The sequence below is a fragment of the Schistocerca cancellata genome, chromosome 8 (assembly GCF_023864275.1).
Source record: "Schistocerca cancellata isolate TAMUIC-IGC-003103 chromosome 8, iqSchCanc2.1, whole genome shotgun sequence".
NCBI lineage: Eukaryota > Metazoa > Arthropoda > Insecta > Orthoptera > Acrididae > Schistocerca > Schistocerca cancellata.
In genome coordinates, this window is record NC_064633.1 from 226,840,627 (window position 1) to 226,863,582 (window position 22,956).

General features: G+C 38.4%; 1 protein-coding gene across 1 annotated transcript in view; it reads left to right on the forward strand.

The window, feature by feature from the left end:
• LOC126095773 (sodium channel protein para) overlaps positions 1 to 22,956 on the forward strand; it is a 923,047-nt gene that overhangs the window by 856,154 nt on the left and 43,937 nt on the right. The window contains exon 31 of the mRNA XM_049910580.1: positions 3,027 to 3,331. Within this exon, the coding sequence (XP_049766537.1) occupies positions 3,027 to 3,331 (305 nt within the window). The remainder of the gene's footprint in view (positions 1 to 3,026; positions 3,332 to 22,956) is intronic.

Genomic DNA, 22,956 nt, shown 5'->3' on the forward strand with positions numbered 1-22,956 from the left:
TTTTGCCAGAATAGCCCCCCATAAGAAAGGATGTAACAGAGAAACCTTAACAAAAGTTAGAGGTTGATCCCAAAATGAGATATTCATTGTACAGTATAGTGTAATGTAACTTGTGTATATACTAAGACTCTGTGTCAGATCAGGAATCTGATATGGGCAATGGAACCATCCAAGTCATCTCATGAACCAACTCAGTTTCAAACTAGTTTCTGCCTACATCTTATTTCTACTTCTACAAGGCTGGATAGTCTCTGAAGAGTTTAACAAAGTACTAGCAGGTTGAAGTTTGGAGTTCACCCATCAGGTGTACTTATATAGTTCAGTTGGTGTAGCATTTCCTGATTTCATTCCCAGTCAGGGCATGGCAGCAGCCAGCAGGAAAATGTGTTGAAGCTCTGCATGCAATCTGACCACATAAATAGTGTACTTAGTCTAATTTATGGAAGGGATATTCAGATATCAAAAGTGAAACAGAGCTATTAATATGTATATATTTACTGAACTAGTGGCAATTGTTGAAACCATATTACTCAGTAGAGTCATAAAACTGTTGTGGCATTTACCATAGTATGACACAGATGTTGACATCTCTGTCAGTTGTACATACTGTTGATTAAATCCAGGACACACCTGGATATGTTCTTGAGTTCTAAGTGCTGTTCCTAAAATTTAAATCTCAGAACTTACCTGCCAGAGAGCTTCCAGTACTTCAATGTCAGTATGATCAGACCATTAATGATCATCAGAATTTTCCCTCAGTTTACCATGAATGTTTTACACTGAATTCTATGCATGGCATTTAGTCTTTTCAGCTCAGTTACCAGTGCACTGCTGTAGCTCACCTTTTAAGCTCTCAAAGACTGATCATAGTATCTGCCCCCAAATATGCCAGATTACTGACACACAATATATTTTCCTTTATATAACACTGTGTTCTTAGCACACTAACTCTACATTCATGCCCTATTGTAAATTACTTTGGGAATGCTCCTTATATTTCTTATATCTAGAACATAATTAATTGATGTTAGGGAGGAGACACTTACTGATTATGGCTGACATATTAGATGATTATTTGGCTCTAAAAAGATACAATCAATGTATGTAAACTAATGAACATTGCAAGTTGCTTATTATGAATATCATTTTTTAATTATTAGTTCTTTTATTGCCTTTTATACATCTGCAATTTAAAGTTAATTTGAGCTAAACACTTTTGCATTATTTTTTGACTTTCCATTGTAGTGGATGGTGGGAATGCAACCATGTGATTATTTGCAGTTATAACTAAATTAGCCTTTGGCTGCACAGATTGTTTTTAATTTCTTTATGGCATTATCGATTTCAGGACTACCAGTCTCATCTTCAGATGCACTTGTGAGCAGTTTCAAATATGTAGACAAGGTGTTTGTTTTAACTTGAGACAATTAAATATATTTAAGAATGAAACAATGTATCAAAAAAATTGTTCTAGGTGAAAAGTGAATATCAGTAAACAGGACATCTGTCTATGCTACAACTGGCTATTTCCCAACGACCCCTCTTTGTGGGTGTGGTCAACTTCGCATTTTCAAATGATAATCCCCCATACTTATGGTTATTCATATTGTACACCAAAAAGTACATACAGTTTACTCAAACCATTGTTTTCCATTTGTGGTGGCTAGTGCTGTAATTGACAAATATCAAGTCCCTCTGTTTTTTCAATTAAGAACCGACACATTTGATTCTACATTACATTTATTATGTAACTGTAAACATTTGTGATGTAGTGACTGACATTTCTGTTTGAAACTAATCTTAGAGCTGCAAATTTGATTGTACAGTACAGTATAATTAGCCGTTTCAAAGTTTGCTTAGAAACTACATTCAGCATGATCCAGAAATGATGACATGAATGTAATGGTTTTCTGTTCCCGTTGGGATGCTCGATATTGGTGAATCCCCTTGCCAGTAACCATTGGGGTGTTTGATTTTGGTGAGTCTGCTTGCTTCTCACCATTGGGGTATTTGATTTCAGTGAGTATGTGGATGTTTACACAATATGTGTGTATCCATGGTAGGTACACCTTTCACTATCGCTTCATGGACATTTTAGCGTATCACAGTCACTGTCACTTCATGAACATTTTATCTTGTTACATTGGTTGTGGTTGGTATTCTGTCAGTAGCTGTGTAGTGGCCAGTACAAGAGTTACAGTGGTAGGATGGAAACACACCAAAATCAGTGACCATGATAGTGAGGTTCGGAGACAGGCTCCAAAATCTAGTATTCTGATGGTCTGTAGATTCATCTTAATCAACCTCCTAGGGAACAGAAAACTGTGTTACCATACAGATAGCGTATTTGACGGAAATGACAATGACTAGCCATGTAATTTGTACTGTATAATCACATTTTCAATACTCAAGTAATGTTTGAACATCAATATCAACTGTTATAACATGAAGGTTTACATTTACATCATAAATGAAATGAAGGATCAAATGTGTTGGTTCTTAATTGTAAAATCAGACACACTTTATAGCTGTCAATTACAGTGCCATTTACCACAGATGGGAAATAATGGTTTAAATAAATCATATGTATTTTTTTGGTGTAGAATCTGAATAGGCAGTAAAAATGGAGGGCACCCATTTGAAAATACAAAGTTGATCCCACCCATACATGAGATGATCATTTGTAGCACAGACAGATGTTCGCATTACTAATATTAATTTTTCACGTAGAACATTTTTTATACAATCATTTTGGAGATATTTAGTTTTCTTAACTTAAAACAAACACTTGTGTATTCCATTTCAGGAAATGAGAACTGTTCACAGATACAGCTGAAGAAGAAACTGGTAGTTGGAAAACCAATTATCCATTAAATAAAATCAAAAACCAATTTTGTAACCAAAGGCTAATTTATTTATGATAGCAAACTTCTGTATTAATTTGAAAAGTGTAGTAAGAAAATTTTCATTGGAACTGTTGCTCATGGTGTCACTGTGTCAGTTAATTACTGATTTTTTCCCCTTAGGTCTGGTGCTCAGTGACATTATTGAGAAGTACTTTGTGTCACCAACTCTTCTGAGGGTCGTTCGAGTAGCAAAAGTGGGCAGAGTGCTCCGTCTAGTTAAAGGTGCTAAAGGCATCAGAACTCTTTTGTTTGCATTGGCGATGTCATTGCCAGCACTGTTTAACATCTGTCTGCTACTCTTCTTAGTGATGTTCATCTTTGCCATTTTTGGTATGTCATTCTTTATGAATGTGAAGGAGAAGAGTGGGATTGATGATGTCTATAACTTCAAAACTTTTGGACAGTCAATGATCCTACTTTTCCAGGTAACTGATGTTTTTTTAAAGTAACTGCTATTTTTACGCTTGGAGCCATCATTTTATAAAGTCATTTGTCCTATCTCCAGTAATTGCTAAAATGTTGTAAAGTAAGCATAATAACTAGAGACCCGATTTTATATACATTTGCATGTTGCATATGCATTTGCATATTTGGCTCTTTTTCACTGGTTATTGCATATTTTAACTAAAAACTAGTGACAATGCATATTTTCACTCTATGTTTACTATATTTTAAAAATTTAGATGGGTGGTGTCTAGCTTGATCTAGTTTTGATGTCTCTCAGATTGACCAAAACCTAGAACTGCATGCAATCATGAACCAAGAGGCCACTGCCTACCAAAATCATTACAGAAGAGCAACAGGAACAGGCAGGCAGTTAATGCTCGTGCACCCACACCCACTGTTAATCCCCTTTGCTGTCATACAGTACATGTCAGCAACAATTAAATTAAAATACTCAAGCTTTTAGTCACACGTCCATTGTTTCAGTTTAGCTTTCTGTTTACTTGTACATAGTTGAACATGTTTACAACTTGTAGTGTGAAATGTGTTGTGCGCCATGCCACCAGAAAAAAGAAATGTCGTTTCATGCATAGCTGAACATCCTGGAACATTTACATATGACGGAATTGTTTTATATTGTCGAGTTTGTGAGAAAAACCTTTCATGCAACAAAAAGTTTCAAATAGACCAGCATGTCAAGGCAAGTCTCCATATTGCAGTAATGCAGAAGAAAGAACCACGACAACAACTTCTGACAATTGCAAGTTGCAGTAGCAGGCATTTGTCCAAAAGTAACAAAAAAAAAAAAAAAAAAAAAAAAAAAAAAAAAAAAAAAAAAAAAAAAGGTTTAACTTGGATCTATGTGAAGCTTTCATTGCAAGCAATATTCCTCTTCACAAACTTACAAACCCTATCCTCAAAAGCATCCTGTGCAAATATTGCTTAAATCAAAATATACTAGGCGAATCAACATTGCGTAAAAATTACATACCAACAATTTACGTGAACATTCTGGAAGAAATATGCAATGAACTCAAGGACAGCATTATCTGGATTTCAGTTGACGAAACTACAGACACTTGTGGCCGTTACATTGAAAATTTAATTGTTGGTGCTTTAAAAGAAGAGCCTTCTTATTCCTATTTAGCGGCCTGCAAATAACTTGAAAAAGTAAATCATTCTACGATCACCAGATTTGTGAATGAGAGTATTAGAAAAATATTTCCAGAATCTTGTGCAGATGAAATAATGTTTGTGTTTATTTCAGATGCTGCTCCCTATATGATCAAAGCAGGAAAACCCTCGCAAGTATTTTATCCCGTTTTGATTCCTGTGACGTGCTTTGCTCATGGAGTACATTGCCTTCTGAAGAAGTACATTCTATGTGTGTTAATGTAAATAAACTAATTTCATCCACAAAGAATGTGTTTCTAAAGGCTCCCCGCACATCAGTGCCTTCAGAGAAAAACTACCAAATATGCCTTTACCTCCCGAATCAGTGGTAACTCATTGGGGTACGTGGGTTGAACCTGTGTTGTATTACAATGAATATTTTGAGGCCATTAGAAGGGTAGTAAACAACTTCGATAGCGCAGAGGCTTTGGCAGTTTGCAAGTGCGAGGAAGCTTTTAATGATTTCGGTATTAAAAAGGACATTGCTGTGATTAGCACTCATTTTTCCATATACCTGCAAGTATTAAAAAGCTTGAAACTCAAGGTTTGGCATTGAATGAATCTATTCAGTTAATGGATAAAATTATTCTAGTGAACTCTTCATTGCCGGAGGTATTCCCAAGAAAACTTAAAGAAAAGTTTGAAAACATTTTAAACAATAACACAGGCTCGGACCCCTTGTACCGAATTGATAGTTTTGTTAATGGGACAGGTAAACTTTTACCAGAAACAATAAGTGCCAACACAGAGTGTATATGACTCGGGACAACCAGGAGATCTGGGAAAGACCCGGGAATTTTTTCATCCTGGAGAAAACCGGGAAAAACCTGGGAATTTTTTAGAATTCCAGGAATTTTTCATTGTTTTAGTTTTCAGTTAATTTTTTGTAATTTTGACTGGTAAGAACTGATACTCTAATGAAGGATATTACTGTATCCCGCTACTGCAGAATAATACTGCAGCAACAAAACATGAACTAGAGAATAAAACTTAAATTGCAAAGGAAATGCGCCATATATTTTTAAAAAATGTAATGTTTCGTAACAACAAATTACCTCCGATGTGCTTGACGTCACAACTGTTTACATTAGATTCATTTAAGCAGTTACGAGTGGGCTTGTGTGCATGCGCCGTTGAGTCGCGTATGAGTAGTTCCTTTTCTCGCTTCTGGCTACAGAATTGTCGCTGTTGGCTGTGTAAGCAGCGAACCTTGGTATCTGAACCGGGCGGAAATTTCAGCGGGGGCAAATTCATATTCCTGAGGAAGAAAACCTTGTGTCACAAAGCTCCTAGCATCTAGCGCACATTGGTCTATCGATTATTCAAATGATTTTGAAACGCATCCCTGTTGGTTCCTTAAAATGTTTGAACACGTTTTAAGTTGAATTCTGAATGAATCATAAGTTGATTTTTGAATATGTGCATAGTGTATGTGATGTGTCTGCCAGGGGAATCCTTGTCGCTTCTAGAAATAAACTTTCCTGCAGACAAAAGGGGACGGGTCTATACGAGTTGAGCGGAATAAAGCCGAACGGGTGAATGACAACTGCTGTTTATGTGATTGATTGGGTATGTGAAAGATCAGCGTTCTTTTAATTACAAGCGAAGTCCATAGATTCAGATTATCAGAGTGGAAACAAGTGACTAACAAGAACAACAGGTAAGAAAGATTACGTATTATCTTCTCAGTGTGTCCAAGAAAATAAAATTTTGGCAGAAAATTTTTGGTCAGATCGCTAAACCAGAAAGAGCAAGTTGTACACTGTACAGTCCCCGGCTTAAGTTATATTGGAGTAGCACGGAAAACGCATTGTACGAATGTGTAACAACGTCTAACCGAAGAATAATCGCTGGATAACGAAACAGGTGATTCTGGCAGGGTTAGTAGAGCTAACCAGAGAATGAGTTTTGCAAATGGTAGTAATAGTTACAGAATTATTGATAAGAAGATTGTTTGTTAGAACGAGGAAGGAGAAGAGACGGGGACATCACACAAATTATGGAAGTATATGACGATTCCAAATTTATCCAAAAATTTCGTACTACTGCTTTTCGATCTCATGCTTGAGAAACTGGAGCGTTTGAATGAAATGTGAAACTATTACCTAACATAAAGCTCTCTGCTTGTAGTAGGCCAGTTAGCGATTTGATATTGGTACTTAGCGAATTATATTCTGTCGTATTATAAAAATGAACATTATTACCAAAACCGTCTCGCTCGTGTGGTGTGTCTTACAATCCCTGCAGTCTTAGAAAGGCCTATTTTCTTCTATCTAGCAGACAGTGACAAAATAGACATAATCAGATAAAGAAACCACAGCAGTCTTGGGTACTATTTGTATTAACACCTTTTTCAGTATTAGACAATGACATTTCGATTTTTCATGTAGCAAAACATTTGACAAATTTTGATGAAGTAACAGATTCTTTCGCAGAAAGGAAAGCACTTCATGTAAAGCTGTAGCAAGATTAGAGAGCAAAAACGCTAGGACCTAAGGATTGAAGAAATGTGTACTGTCTTGCTTGCTCTTGTCTATACTGGTATTACGTATCCTAAATTTAATTTTATGTCACACAAGACAGCAAGTTATTAGCTAATAGGCAATAAAGAGCATTCTTCCAGCTACAAATTATTCCATCCAGTATTAATTGCGAGGTTTTTTTTAGAGGGGCAGGATGTCAAACCGGCTGACTGGGAGCAGGAGAGGCACCACAGGACATTTTGATTTCCGCTGTACTGCTGGATCCATCGATGATGGCATCCATTACAAAACATACACATTTGAATTCGACAATGCGAAATACGTGCGGTAGAAGAATGGTGTGTGAAGAGGCGTAACACTGCACTTTGGCACAATTGAGACCAAATAACACGTCTGACATTTCCTCTAAGTTATATGTTTTATGCATCAGACTCTTCTGAAAGAAGTGTGCTACAAAATGAATATATTTTTTAAAAGTCTGTTTTTTTTTGGCATCCTATCTCAAACGCTCGATGGATAGGGCTGGGGGAGGGGGGCCACCATCTACTGTTGCCCCGGTTCGAAATATCGTAGATCTGGGGCTGATACGCAGAGGAATCTGAGTTATAGTGGGGTTGGGGGGCTAGTCTCCACGTGATCCGTGTTTACATTTAGTGATTTTGCTGTTTCCACTTCATTTACTGCTCTCATATCAAAGAAAACAAAGTGATTTCTGTGACTGGGAGCTGTCAATTGAATTAAAATACATTCACGTAATTACAGAAGGCTAAAATATGTTATTAGTTTCAGATTTGATTTTATTTCCACCTTTCTGACAGTCAAGCATTAATCGCCTTGCAGAATAATGAAGTTACTTTTGTCGCTTTGCTAAAGAAATTCGACTTTTATCTATCTTTTCTGCTGAGGCAGCCAATTTATTTGAAACGAAGTGTTTACCACACTAATGGCTAGTTTCAACTGTTCGCTGCATTTCAAATGCACGTTTTCATCTTCTAACACTACTCCAAGAAAATTTACATCCCGAAAACCACACTGAAGAGCTTAATATCAGGTCGAGGCCTACTTTGTTAGCAATCTGGACACACGAATGTGCACTTTAACACGAATTATTCATTGCAGTATGGTTCACGAAATTCTGATGCTCTTGGAGTATCCTTTGACGTCTTTTTGCTTTTATGACATAATGTAAGGTCTTTTAATGTTTTACACGTATGAACATAGGGCTTCCTGCATCATCGCAGCTGCGCCAGCTTGGTGACACCTCTTATCTGCCGCTCTCTAGCAACTGCTGGAACAAATCTATTTCTAACAGATTGCGGGAAAATATTATGAATTATGGTTTGAAAAGCGTTATTTTCAAAGTAAATTTCCTTTCACCCAAGATGAACTATGTGTGAGAATGTAAGATGAATTTCTTAAATCACAAAGCGTTTGACTCTTATTTAAAAATCAACTCTTTGATGACAATCCATTTGGAAGAATTTTGAGCCCAGATGATCAGAGATTTATGACGGTATTAAACATTTTACTGGCACATTTGTGTGATGTATTTTAAAGTGTAAAACGCGCAAATAAGAGCAACATCATGGGTGAAAGCTTAGCGTCTCTAGCAGCTTACTAATCTCAGAGACCAGTACTATATCTGAAAGCTTTTCTTTTCTTGTAGCAGCATTACAGATATTAACTTTTCCTATTTGTGTGTTGGCGCTACTTAACGATGATGTTGCTATTGGCTGACTACATCATGTGTCCTATGCTCAGAATATCCGCAGTCATCGGCTGGCGAGATCACGTGACATGAGCTATGACTGGCTTACAAAAGCCCATCGCAATCTCAATTTCAATGCTTTGGAGAGTAACATGCAGTGTTTGGTGGAATGCGAATTAATACTTTCGTAATATGAAAATATGCAGCGTACATGTTGCTGCACATCAAAGAACTTTCCAAAATGTGTTTTTTCCCCCTGAGTTTCTTTCTAAAGTGCCACGAAATCGTAAGCCGCTGTATAAAACCATAATCGATCAAATGATTCATAAGGTTTACAGTTCCGAGGGAAAGTATTGTGTCACTTAACACGGAAAAAGTGTATTTTCACCAGGGATAAGGTGTATTTTTAACTGGGAGATTCGGGAAAAATCCAGGATTTTTTTTCCTTGTCTACGTATACACCCTGCAACATAGCACTCAAATTCAAATACTGCCCAGTTACCTCAGCTGATGTAGAACGATCTTTTCTGCTTATAAAAATGTTTTGAGTAATCGAAGACACTATCTTACTACTGAACATTTGGAACAGTACTTGGCCAATTATGTGTACAATAGCAGAAAAATGTAAAATTAATTGTAAATGATACTTTTGTCCAATAGTATTAATTAAAAGTTAATGTTGTGCAAAAAATTCATGATTGTATGTTGTTTTTCAAATAAAAGATTATGGTATTTTTGAGCATGCCCCTCTGCTTGCGATATATCTCGAAGTTGGCCCTGTACGTATCGATTGTTTCACTGTGACTCACTCACATCGCATCCACTTATTGCTGATGACAATAGCAAAGTAGGAACAGTTCTTGAAATACCGTATGCATCCCCATTTTGCAAATTTTTAGAAAATAGTCCCAAAAAGGCCACTTTCCTAATCTCTACCAGAAAGTATTCAGAAAATGATACCAGCTTTCTAAATGTACCAATTCTTCACATGGCCGGCACTCTTCCTTGTAATTTGATATGCACAGATTTGACTTTGAGATATAACTACCACGTTTTTTTATTATTTGATCTTGCATTTTTCGACACTTTTCATGTATTTTTGAGCACTTTTCATGCATATTTGCATGCATATTGTAAGGTTTTTATTATGCATATAATCTGGTCTCTAATAATAACAGTGATTTTCGACATAATAATCCTTAGCATGGTACAACTGGTTGAGTGAGATTAAGTAAATTTTTAGAAGTATTTTGTGGTTTCACAGACATAAAATATTTTCTAAGTTATTTCTGTAGTTACCTGAGAACTTAAACACCAGTCATAATCTGTTACTTGTATACTCTACAGAATTAGTCTTCAGTGTTACTGCTGCCTGTCAGTGCATAACTGACTCGTTTCACATATCTGAAGGCTCACCTTCTTGATGGGATTTACAGAACATGATGTGTGAGTGAATGAATGATACCTCTTGCAATAGATATTAGTAAAATTAAGAAATATATAAGGAATCACTCTTCAGCAGATTTGTGTAACTTCATTCTAATTTTTCACTTTTCACACTGAGTGTCAATTCATTTACTATCAAAATAAAGTTCTTACCAATTACTCCATAGAAACTTATAAACAAGGATTACCATCTGAACCTTTGTGGGTTAAGTTTTTTTTGTTTTTGTAAAGGACAGAAACATCAAACCATGTAACAAAACACTATGTCAGAATGTGTCATTTACTATGTGCTCCATAGAACAGGCAAATACAGGATGTAACTGATGTAGATCTTAAAGTTTCTTGATAGTAGTCATGCCCATAGCAAGGAATGCCCCATTCTGAAGTGTCCTTAATGCTTATTGTAACTGGTGTCCTTAACAAATGACCTTCTCTGATTGAGATTCTGAAAATGTTCTCGTGACGGTGAATTGGTGAGTCAGTGAAATGGATCCAAAGTGTAAGATAATTGGGAGACCTATTTTGTCATGTATCTTTCTCTTGTATTCTTTCTTTTACCTAATCAGTAGCAAGAGTCTTAGAGAAAGAGCTTTTGATAACATTGGGATTGACCGTATTGTTATTGAAGACGCCAACTTAGCATTTTTCTCCAGAGATATGAACAAGACTGCAGGTTACTTATTGTGTGGCTGTATCAAATGATTCAAAAACTAGATGGAGAAAGCAGTAGGTGAGATGTTGATCATCTTAGCGACCACCCTGTTCTCCATTATCTGTTGGACCATGCTGGTCAATAGTTGTAGTCCAGCTTAGATGCTCCACAGCTGCTGGAGATTGAGATGCAACTCAAGTCTCTGGATGCCCAGTCAGTCAACTCCTCGCAAAACAACAGAATACCTTAATCAGCACCACAACCTCTGTGGTGTTAAATTGACTGTTTCTGGCTAAATGTGTCAGTTTCAGGGAGGGAGGAATTTTGTGAGACAGCCAAGAAGTATCCTGAATATCCCATATTGAAATAAGTTTCGTGTAAGTTTTTCCAGTTGAAATGGTTGAGCCTTTGGAACAAACTTACAAGGGCCAATTGTTTGAACTACGTCGGGCCTTAAAAATGCCACTGCTTTCCTCCACCAGGGGCGGTGGGGTGTCAACCAGGGTCAAACCGCACAATAACCCTGAAAGAGTGGGTCGGTATGGGATGGCGGAGGGGTGAAGTGGACTGAGGTAGTAGTCGTGGGGTTGTGGACCACTGCGGCTGCAGTGGGGACGGAGCCTCTCCATCGTTTCTAGGCCCCCGGTTAACGTACAATACAATACAATAAGTAAACTATCTCGAGAAAGCCTATTAAACAAAGTTTGAAGAACTGGTTTTAAATGATAACTCTAGGTATTTACTACAGTCCCTATGTATCACTCACATAGGAATCATGAGGATAAGATTAGAATAATTAGTGCATGCATGAGGCATTTAAACACTCATTCTTCCTGCACTCCATACGTGAATGGAACTGAAAGAAACTCTAATAACTAGTACAATGGGACATACCCTCTGCCATGCATCTCTTGGTGGTTTGCAGAGTATAGATATAGATGGAGATACGCAGGTAGTGAAAAACATTCTTGTGGTTAGTTTATAACAGACAAATTATTGTTTGTAATGATTCTATACAAAAGTAATATTAGCTACAAGAAAATTCTAGAATGTTTCTTCTCGTAATAGTTGAAAGTAAATGGCAGCAAAGTCTGTCTTTGAAAACCATTGACCACCTTTTAATTTTGTTAATAGCTCGTCAGCTAGGGATGGGATGTGTATGTGTTTGTTTCGTTATAAAATCTTCTCTCTTTACAAGTCTCATCATTTCAAATAAAACATTCGAGTTTTCGATAGCTGTCCCCACCATCATTATCAGGAGTTGAAATCACTGACTGCCAGAGCTGGCACTGTGTTCTGCAGATATAGATGTAATGGCAGCATCTGGAACCTTCCAGAGTGGGCTGGAGTGGTGTATGTGTGGAAGACAAGTTGGGCAGCTCCTAGCGTCTCCATCCAGCTGCAGGACTGAGCAACATAATGTGACGCAAGTGGCCAGTGCCATGTTTCAAACTTCTGCTCCCACATCCCTACAAGTGTCAAGCTTATGTCTTTGCTTTTGCTCAATGTCCAAACACATAGGCTTGATGTTTGTAGGGGTGCAGGAGCAGAAGTTTCAAATGTGGCACTGGCCACTTGCACCATGTGACATTACTGGGTCGTGCAGCAAGGCAGAACTGATAGGAGGTGCCCAACTTGCCTTCCATGAGTGTGCCACTCTGGCCCTCTCTGGAAGATTTCAGATGCTGCCATTACATCTGTATAAGCAGAACACCATGCCCTGGCAGTCACTGATTTCAACTTCTGATGACAATGGCAGAAACAGCTATCAAAACATCGAGTGTTTTATTTGAAATAAAACAGCTTGTAAACCAAGAAGATTTTATTGAAGCATGCCACTGTGAAAGACTTAGAGGACACAAGTATACATTTGCGATTTCACATTTCTAGTTGGTTTGAAGTCACACTTGGAGATAACAATTGGGTTTTCATATTACTACCACAAAATATTAGAAGAATCAAGAGAGGATTCCAAAAAGATATTATAAACTCTGTAGAAGGTAATTATCATAAAAACAACTCCAGGAACTACTATAAAATCTTTGGGAAACAACTACAACAATATGAGGCACCTACACTAATACTGAAAGATGAAGATGGAAGAATGACACACAGTATCAAGGAAAATGCAGAAATCATGGCAAAAGCATTTAACAAACTTCTGAATTGTGAGGAGCCCAAAGAAACCTTACAATTCAACATAAATACCCCAATAAAAACCAAACCTAACAAATTAGACCCTCCAACTTTCCAAGAAGTAGAAAAAATTCTTAAAGAACAAAAAAATTATAAGGCATGTGGAGAAGATCAGGTTTTTGTTGAAATGTGGAAATATGCAAGTGACACAGTCAAGATCTCCTTACACATGGCTCTAACAAAAATTTGGGTAACGAAAAGATTCCCCGGACATTGGGCCACAGCTATCATCCACCCACTACAAAAAAAGGGAGATAAGAGCAGCCCAGACAACTACAGAGGAATCTCTCTCCTAGATTGCACATACAAAATTCTATCCAAGATCCTATATGAAAGAATCAAGGAGCAATTAGAACAGGAGTTAGGGGAATATCAGGGAGGTTTCAGACCATGGAGAAGCTGTGCAGAGCAGATAATTAGTTTAAAATTGATTATGGCATACCACAAGAAATGGAACAAACCTCTGGCAATAACATTTGTAGATTTTAAGAAGGCATATGACTGTCTCCACAGACCTTCAGTATTAAAAATTTTAAGAAATCTAGGACTCCATCCAAAACTAATTAAAATAATACAACTCACTTAGCAACACCAAATCAAAAGTGAAGTTTAGAGGAGAAATTTTGGAACCATTCCTCATAAAAACAGGCTTAAGACAAGGTGACTGCCTATCACCATTGCTGTTCAACTGTGCACTGGAATACATAATGAGAGAATGGTACAAGGACAATCCGAAGATAATAAGAATTGGAAGTGCAAAAGATGATATTAGCTTAAACTGCTTGGGATTCACTGATGATGTTGCTCTCATAGCCAACACCGTTTAAGAAGCCAGACAACAAGTGAAATCACTACAAGAAATAACAGAGAAAGTAGGCCTTAGAATGTCATTTGAAAAAATGGAGATAATGCTAACTGATCCACCACTTGCAAACAAAATTACAATAGGAGAACAGGAAATCAAAATTGTTGATAAATTTAAATATTTAGGCGAAATAATAATATACAATCTAAATGAGAAGCCATCATGGCAGAATAGAATAAAAAAACTGAACTACGTAAATTACATTACCAAAACTACATACAACAAAAAAAGCCTATCTATAGATGCAAAATTAAAACACTATAAAACATTTACACAACCAGAAATAACGTATGCAGCTGAAACTATCTTCAAAACTACTAATACAGCAGAAATTGACAGAATACTAAAAATAGAAAGAAGAATAATTAGGACATGTATAAATAAACAGTATAAAATAAATGGACATTGGAGAATAACATCAAATGAAACAGTGTATAAGAAAATAGAACCTGTCATGAGCACAATCAGGAAGAAACTCATCTCATTCTTTGGACATTTGATGAGAACTCCAGCAAACAGAATTAGTAAAAAAATAATAAAAAAATTGTGGAATAGCAAGAGCGACATTAAACAGATCACAGAAATTAAGGAAGATATAAACTCCAACTTACAGTAGATGACCTAAAAAACAAGACAGAGAAAACCAGAATACTGCAAGACCCGCAAACCAGACTACAAATGAAAATCAATAAAAGGAGTAAGGAAGAGTGGTCTCAGATGAAGAAAGAAAGAAAATATCTGAAAGACTGAAGAAATATTGGGCAGACAAAAGAGCAAAACACCTTTCATAAAGGAATAGACTCTAATAATTATATTACCTAAATATCATATTAAGTTATTGTTGAGCCAAATTGTATCCCTGTGTAACAACTTGTTTACAAGTTTGTCTTTTTGACTAGAGTGGTCCAATGAAGGCCATAAAATAAATAATAATAATAATAATAATAATAATAATAATAATAAACTACCAGTGATGTCACCCATTACAGGATATTGGTTCTATAACGGCTTGATTCTGTAACCAAATCCCTATTTGATGAGTGTTCATAAAAGAAATGATAGAACTCTGGAACTGCATTTTGCTTTAGGAATATCTGAGCTTTGGAATTATCTGTACAGCATAATGTAGGTGAAAATATTGATACAAATATTTGGCAATCTCCTGGAAATAACATTAAATTTTTATTGAGTTGAAAATTAAAAAAAAAGAATTTATCTATACCAAAAATTCTCCCAACTGGCACCCTATTAACAATATAAAATGGAACTGTTCAGGTGATTTGTTTGTAACAGAATTTTACTGCAATTTGACCTCAAATTTGATGAATGCTGTTCCTGTGTGTTAGCGATAACGGTGGTGAATCTAGGCAGTAGAAAGTGGAAAAAATGGGAAAGGGAATGGAAGCTCTAATGACTACTTCAGTTCTAACTCTCTATTGTCATTGTCCAAACAATATTATTACTCTTTGTAAAAGCAGACTGCCTGCAAGATGCAACACTGATGTTTGTTGTGCTAAAGGGCTATAACTGCAAAGGCTTTTTCAGTCCACAGCCTGTTTGACAAGCTGTTACAGTATGTACTTGTTCATGGAAAAATGTGCAAATGTCCCAATGACTGGGACAATCAGTCCTGGTGTGCTTTTTGAGACATGTTGAACTTGATGGTGGCACATGGCTGGCCTGCTGCACTAAGTCATCTTTGTGGATCAAGTTTGTCAAAGTCGCAACCAAAACTGACAAATAACACTAAGGGTGGACATGAAATGCCATTGGATTATGGTGTGCTGTACATGTTGAACTTGATGGTGGCACATGGCTGGCCTGCTGCACTAAGCCATCTTTGTGGATCAAGTTTGACAAAGTCGCAACCAAAACTGACAAATAACACAAAGGGTGGACATGAATGTCATTGGATTCTGGTGTGTTGTACGATTTGTTGGTACTTTGACTTTTGCTACATTTAGTGTTCCTTGAAAACATTTGTTAGTTATTTGAGCTATTGCAAATGATTGCACTATGCATGTTATCTCTTCAAGAGGTGAGTCATTAAGCATTGATACCTCTTTTGAAATATTTTGATATGCGGCTAATTGAACAACAGTGACTTTAAGGAGAGATTTGTCATACAAAATTTTTACTTTTTCAATCCACATATAAATTTGAATTTTCTTTTGAGTGCTTCTGAATCTGTTTAGTAGCAAGCAGTAAGACTTGTGTGAGTGCTAATGGTACTGATAAAATTCTAATAGAAACTGCAACTTGGCTTCTGCAAGTAACAGGTTAATTGACATTTTCCTGAGAGACAACACTGCTGGACCTGATGAGGGTTAATTTTTGTAAAGCGAAGGAAAATTGAGTGTGGTACACAGGGGAAATGGAGAACACTATGAATTGTTGGCTTGAATCTGAATGCTGTGAAATGTTGTTGGTGGTACAAGTATTTGTCCCACTTTTCTTTTGCCTCATTGAAGAATGGAAGTCAAGGGAATGATGACTGGTTTGTTGCTAGATTCTTTTGATGTGACTGCTGGAATTGTTGTTGTATCCTTGGCAATTTCTGATGATAACAAGCAACTTTCTGTGTCAGAAATTCCTGTATCCTTAATGCATGATGTACACTGCATAATTGTTCAGTTCCACTTTGGTGTCTGTGTTAAAATAAAGTTTATTTCCTCAATCAAAGTAGAGCCAGACAATTGCTCACAAGAAATATGTTTCTTTCAAACCACACCAAACTCGAGCTTAACACACAATTGGTGTATAGTACACAGGAACCCATTCAAGTATGCTAATCATCAACAGATCTGCAATCGATTCAAGCTGTGGATTCCAGTGCTAGTAAACATTAAGACAGCAACCACTGTAAATGTTGAAGATCAATGACAGACAGCTATAGTATGCTTAAAGTTCCCAGTATTAGTAACACAATTAGGCTATGTTATTCTATTCTATGGACATGACTGTGTGGGTAACATCATATGCTGGAAGTTTTTCTCCATGTATGATTAAGGTCAGCAGGACCATTTTTGGGCCATTATGCAAGAAATGTTACAATAATCCCTACTTTACATAAAGTTAAAAAATAGTTACTATAATCTTTTAATAGTCAAGATCGCAAGTGGAAAACATTAAGCAGTCACTCGTTTCAGTTGATTATACAGCCATCTTCTGATATGGCCATAGAATAAGATGAAATTAGTCATCGTTTAATGTTATTCACTTGTAGTCTTTACTATTAAAAACATAGTGGCTTTATACTCATTTTCTTACCATTAAAAGATTTTATTGAATTTTTTTTGCTTTATATAAAACTTTTAGATCACTTGTTTCCACTGTGGCTATCTCAGGAATCATCATCCCTGCTTTTTCATTGTTCTATTGCTACTAATGGTGTTGATTTTTTATTTTTACGTTTATTTACTTTTTTTAAAACATAATACTGAGGCAGTTCCCGTTTTATGTACAGGGTGTCCATAATTCAAGTTCCAGGTTGTGAACACTGTGGAAAGAAAGAGAACCACTAATCAGAATGACATCAAATTTGAACAGCCTATTATTGACACAGTGGAGAAAATATGGAAAAATAAAATCAAATAAAATTTTTAAAAAAGTTAATGAAAACTTTACCAATAAATGGCACTGTAAGTGTCTTAACATAAATAAGGTGATTGTAAATTACAGATGATTCCCAATATGTCAGCCATGGTTTGAGTTCCACATTGTGGCATCCATGCTGTTCAGTGTACATGACTGCACAACTTCAATAGTCAACAGATGAGCCATTGTTACCTAGATAAGCCCATCCACCACAGCAAGGCATACGACACTGGATGGGAAAAATTTGTTTTCAACTGTCCTGTGTGCCAAAAACTAATAAAAACCAAAATGACATCAGGTTTTAATTGTCCTGGCACCAAAAATCACATAGAAAGCAAAATGACATCAGCTTCTTACTGATGTGAGACTGTTACAAGGCATGTTCAGTATACTGTCCACCATTTTCTGCTGCATGTTGAAATCGAGAACCAGCATATTCCACAATAGACTGGATGTTTCAGGGGTCATGTTCAGAATGCATTGTGCAATGCATGCCTTCAGTTCAGCTGGAGCACTGAACAAAATGTGTTTCAGATAACCCCACTGCTAGAAGCCACATGGATTATGATCAGGTGATCTTGACAGCCAAGCTGTAGAGAAATGATGGCTGATAATTCTAGCATTTCCAAAATACCTCTGCAGCAGCCACTTCACTGGCTGTGCAATGTGCAGAGGAGCACCATCTTGCATAAAAATGATCCTACCCACACATCCATGCTGTTGATGGGTTGGAATGTCACTGGTATGTAAAAGACTCTTAGAGCATTTACCAGTGATGGTACAGGTAGCTGCTCCTCCAGACTCATTCCCTCAGAAAAGTATGGCCCTCGGATAAACAATGCTGTCAACCCACACCACACAATCATCTTTGCAGAATAAATTGGTACTGACTTACAGATTTTCAGTTGCCCATATTCTGCAATTCTGCATGTTGACACATCATTGGAGATGGAAATGGGCTTTGTCTGCCCACAGTATGTTCCGTGGCCATTAATTTTCCACTTCCATTCAAGCAAAATGTTCCAGAGTGAATGTTTGTGTTTCTGGCTGCTCAGCAGGAAGCAGTTCCTGAACATGGGTAATTTTGTATAGATAGTAATGCAGGATGTTTCGCAGGATTTTATGAACAGTGCTTGCAGGCATGTCCAGCATTCGGGCAATTCCCTGTGCATTGCATGTTTGAGACCAATGCCTTTTTTCATACCCTTGAGTGTCCAGAACTACTGCATGGCTACTGGCACACTGTCACCATTCTAGCTTTACTAGCAATGTGTCATTCTTCATGGAGACATGGAGATACTCATGTTGGGTATCTCGGACACAAACTGAGAAACAGCTGTGTGCCACAGATTTGTTGGTGTGCATATTCTGACATTTACAGTGCCATCTATCTGCCACATTTGTGTTATTATTCCCCATAAAGTTTTCTCCAGTTCAGTAATATGCCATTCAAATTTGACATCATTCTGAGCAGTGATTCTCTTTCTACAGCATTTTGAAATTGGAAATTTAATTATAGATATCATGTATGTTGAACTCCTTGTGAAAAGTTAAAAAATACGCTTTGGCACAGCATTTGCAGTACGTAGGCTATGACAAACATAGTTTGAAAGATTTTAAATATTACATCTGCAAAACTACCATGCAAAAGTTGTCTTATGCAAGATGTAATTATTACGAGGATCAGTAAAGCCTCCTTCATGAAGTTGGTAATGTAGAAATAACGAATTTGGCTCAGTTCCACAAACCTTCTTATACAGCCCACTCATGTAACAGTGCACTGCATCAACCGATGACAGCACTGTGTAAGTTGAGAAAATGTCCAACATTGACATACAGTAAGACAGCATTCTGTGATTGAATTCCTTGTGGCAGAAAGTGAAATCACCAGTTGCTTCATGAAAGGCTGAATAATGTGTGTGGAGGCTGAAAAATGTATATGGACATGATACATGGAACATTAGCAACATCACATGATGTGTTTGATGCTGTAGAGAAGCTGAAGGGCAAATGCAGTTGGCTGATTGACATGGAGTGACAGGGCAGTGACTTCACACAACCTTCAGCATGTTGACCATATTACCTGTGATGACTGCTGGGTAACAACAGATGAATTACACTGAGGTGACAAAAGTCATGGGATAACAATACACACACATACAGGTGGGGTAGTGTCATGTACACAAGGTATAAAAGGGTAGTGCATTGACGGAGCTATCATTTGTTCTCAGGTGAGTCATTGAAAAGGTGTCTGACATGATTATGGCCGCATGACAGGAATTAATAGACTTCGAATGCAGAATGCTAGTTGGAGCTAGATGCATGGGACATTCCATTTTGGAAATCAGTAGTAAATGTAATATTCCGAGATCCACAGTGTCAAGGGTATGCCGAGAATACCAAAATTCAGGCATTACTCCTCACCACAGATAATGCAGTGGCTGATGGCCTTCACTTAATGACCGAGAACAGCAGCATTTATGTACAGTTGTCAGTGCTAACAGACATGCAACACTGCATGAAATATCCACAACAATGGTGCAGCAAAATTGGGAGTTAGTGGGCTATGACAGCAGATGAATGACAAGAGTGAATTTACTAACAGCATGACATCGCCTGCAGAGCCTCTCCTCGGCTTTGACCATATCAGGTGGATCCTAGATGGCTGGAAAACTATGGCCTGGTCAGATGAGTCTCAATTTCATATGGTAAGAGCTGATGGTAGGGTTCAAGTGTGGCACAGACCCCAAGAAGCCACTGACCCAAGTTGTCAATAAGGCGCTGTGCAAACTGGTGGGGCTGTTTACATGGAATAGGCTGGGTCCTCTGATCCAAAAGAAACGATCATTGGCTGGAAATGGTTGCATTCGGCTATTGGAAGACCATTTGCAACCATTCATTGACTTCATGTTGCCAAACAACAATGGAATTTTTATTGATGATAATGCACCATGTCACCAGGGTGCAGTTGTTCGTGATGGGTATGAAGGACATTCTGGATAGGTTGATCGAATGATTTGGCTAGCCAGATCACCCAATATGTATCAGATCAAACTTTTGTGGGACTTAATCGAGAGGTCAGTTCGTGCACAAAATCCTGCACGGGCAACACTTTCACAATTATGGATGGTTATAGAGGTAGCATGGTTCAGTATTTCTTCACGGGACTTCCAACAACTTGTTGCATCAATGCCGCATCAAGTATTGCACTATGCTGGGCAAAAGGAGGTCTGACACAATATTAGGAGGTATCTCATGACTTTTGTCACCACAGTGTATGTCATCAGTAACCTGTCAGTAAAGGCAATATGATGGCTATAGTTGAAAAACTGACCTACTCCAAGATTTTTACATGCTGAGTACTTAAAATGTTGACTGACCAAAATAAAGAGTCAGGAAAGAGAACTGCATCAATCAGTGTTGAAGAGGAGACTTTTTTGGTCAAAATTGTGACGGGAGGTGAGTCGATGGAATAACGTAAGCCAATATTGCCAGTAAGGAAGAAACTCAAAACAGCTCATTCTGCTGGGAAGATTGTGGCAACAGTTTTCTGGGATGCAGAGGGTCTGATACTGGTTGATGTTATGAAGTTTATAGGGTGCGCAATAAAATCTTATCTGTAGCATCCAAGTAATATACAAACCTGATCCAACTCGCACAAACATGGCTTTATTCATAACCTCTTAACATTAAGCCTCTCGTGACTCCACAAAACACAGAACACTGGCGTGTGCAATACAATCTAGAAATACAACAAGAGATACAGTCAGCACTGCTCAGTGCATATATAGAAGTGGGCCACCAGTAGATGGTATGGCAGAGACTGTGCCGTATGCACACTTCCTACCAGCGGCCTATAGTGCTCCGTCCGTGCTCATACAGTTGGCGGGTGGTTTAAGTGCACACACATGTGGTGACACACACTGGGCACATGCACCAATAGTGGGATACAGGACACCTCTCCCTCTTGCAATATGGGTGCACAGAGAAGATGCTGGCCACCTGATGAGAGACACAGCCATTGCCTCCGGAGCAACAGCAGTTGGTGCTGATATAGGGGTAGGACAATGTGCTGGGTGGGCACTGGAGCATAGACTCATAATACGCAGGGACACAGGCATGCCTGAGGGCAGTGCACCTTCTCAGTGCCCAATGACACGACCGGAGAGGAGGGTGCCATCACCATCTCTGTGTCATCATCAGCAGGCAATTCCCAGTGTGGAGAATATGAGGCTGCACCCACTGGAGGTGATGGCTGAAGCAATAATAACGATGGGGACAGTAGAGGTGTGCTAACCAGAACAGCAGGCCAGAGATGGACTGGTGTCTGATGCTGAGAAGCCGGAACCCCAGGGCACCATGTGTGGAGGAGACACTCAATGGGACAGGGGCACCTCACAGTAGACGATGACAGGTTTGAGGTAGAGGGTGGCGGGGTGGGCCAAGGTGATGAGGGCCACATTCACGAACCAGTAGCTTCTGGCTGTGAGCAGGGGCACAGCTAATCAAAGTGGTGTGTCACCAGCACATCGGCTCTACTGACTTCACAAAGACGGCGTCCCTGGCATTGGACAACAGTGGCTGGTATCCAAATGGGCCAGCGACCAAACTCTCGCACCCACACCAGTGATTCTGGGATGAAGTGGCTGGATGAAGCAGACTGTGGCAGGTGTGACACAGCAGGCCACAGAAGGTGGATGAGTGTGCATGGCTGTATGCCATGAAGTAACTCATCCAGGCTCCGCCCCCCCCCCCCCCCCCCCCCCCACCACATAGGCATGAAGCGATAGCTGCCCAGGAAACAGAGAAGGGTGTCATCCTGCAAAGATCCACAAACATTCTCATTTGGGACTAGAATGTATGCTTTAGTAGTTCTGCCCCACCATTTGTTTAAGGGTGGAATATCGGAACTTTGATATGATGAGTGCCGTGATGGGAACAAAACAAATGAAAAGTGTGAGAAATGAAATGGAGCCCATTATCAGAAACTAAGGTACAAGGCAACCCCTCTATAAAAAAAATCTTCAGAAGCGTTCAAATTGTGACATCAGCTGATGTCGACTCACACCAGAGAATGTAAGGAAACCAGGATCATGCATCCACAACGAAGAGCTAATGGGAATTCAAGAAGGAATCTGCAAAGTCTACTTGCATATGTTCCCGTGGTTGGTGTGGAGTGGGCCAGGGCCTGTTGTCAGGCCCACTGCTCACAAGCTGTGACAAAACGGACAATTTCGCCATCAATCCCTGACCATAAAACATGTCTCCTAGCTAACAGTTCACTGCACCAAACTCCCCAATGGCCCCGGTGGAGAAGGCATAGAACCTCATGGTGGAACACAGCAGGAATGACTACTCTGACAGGGAGGTTTTCTGTAGACAACATCAAAACACCATCAAAAACAGTGTGGTTACACCATAAGGAAAAATAGTTAATCCGACCAGCCATGTTGAGCAAACCAAACCACCTGGCGGAAAACAGTGTC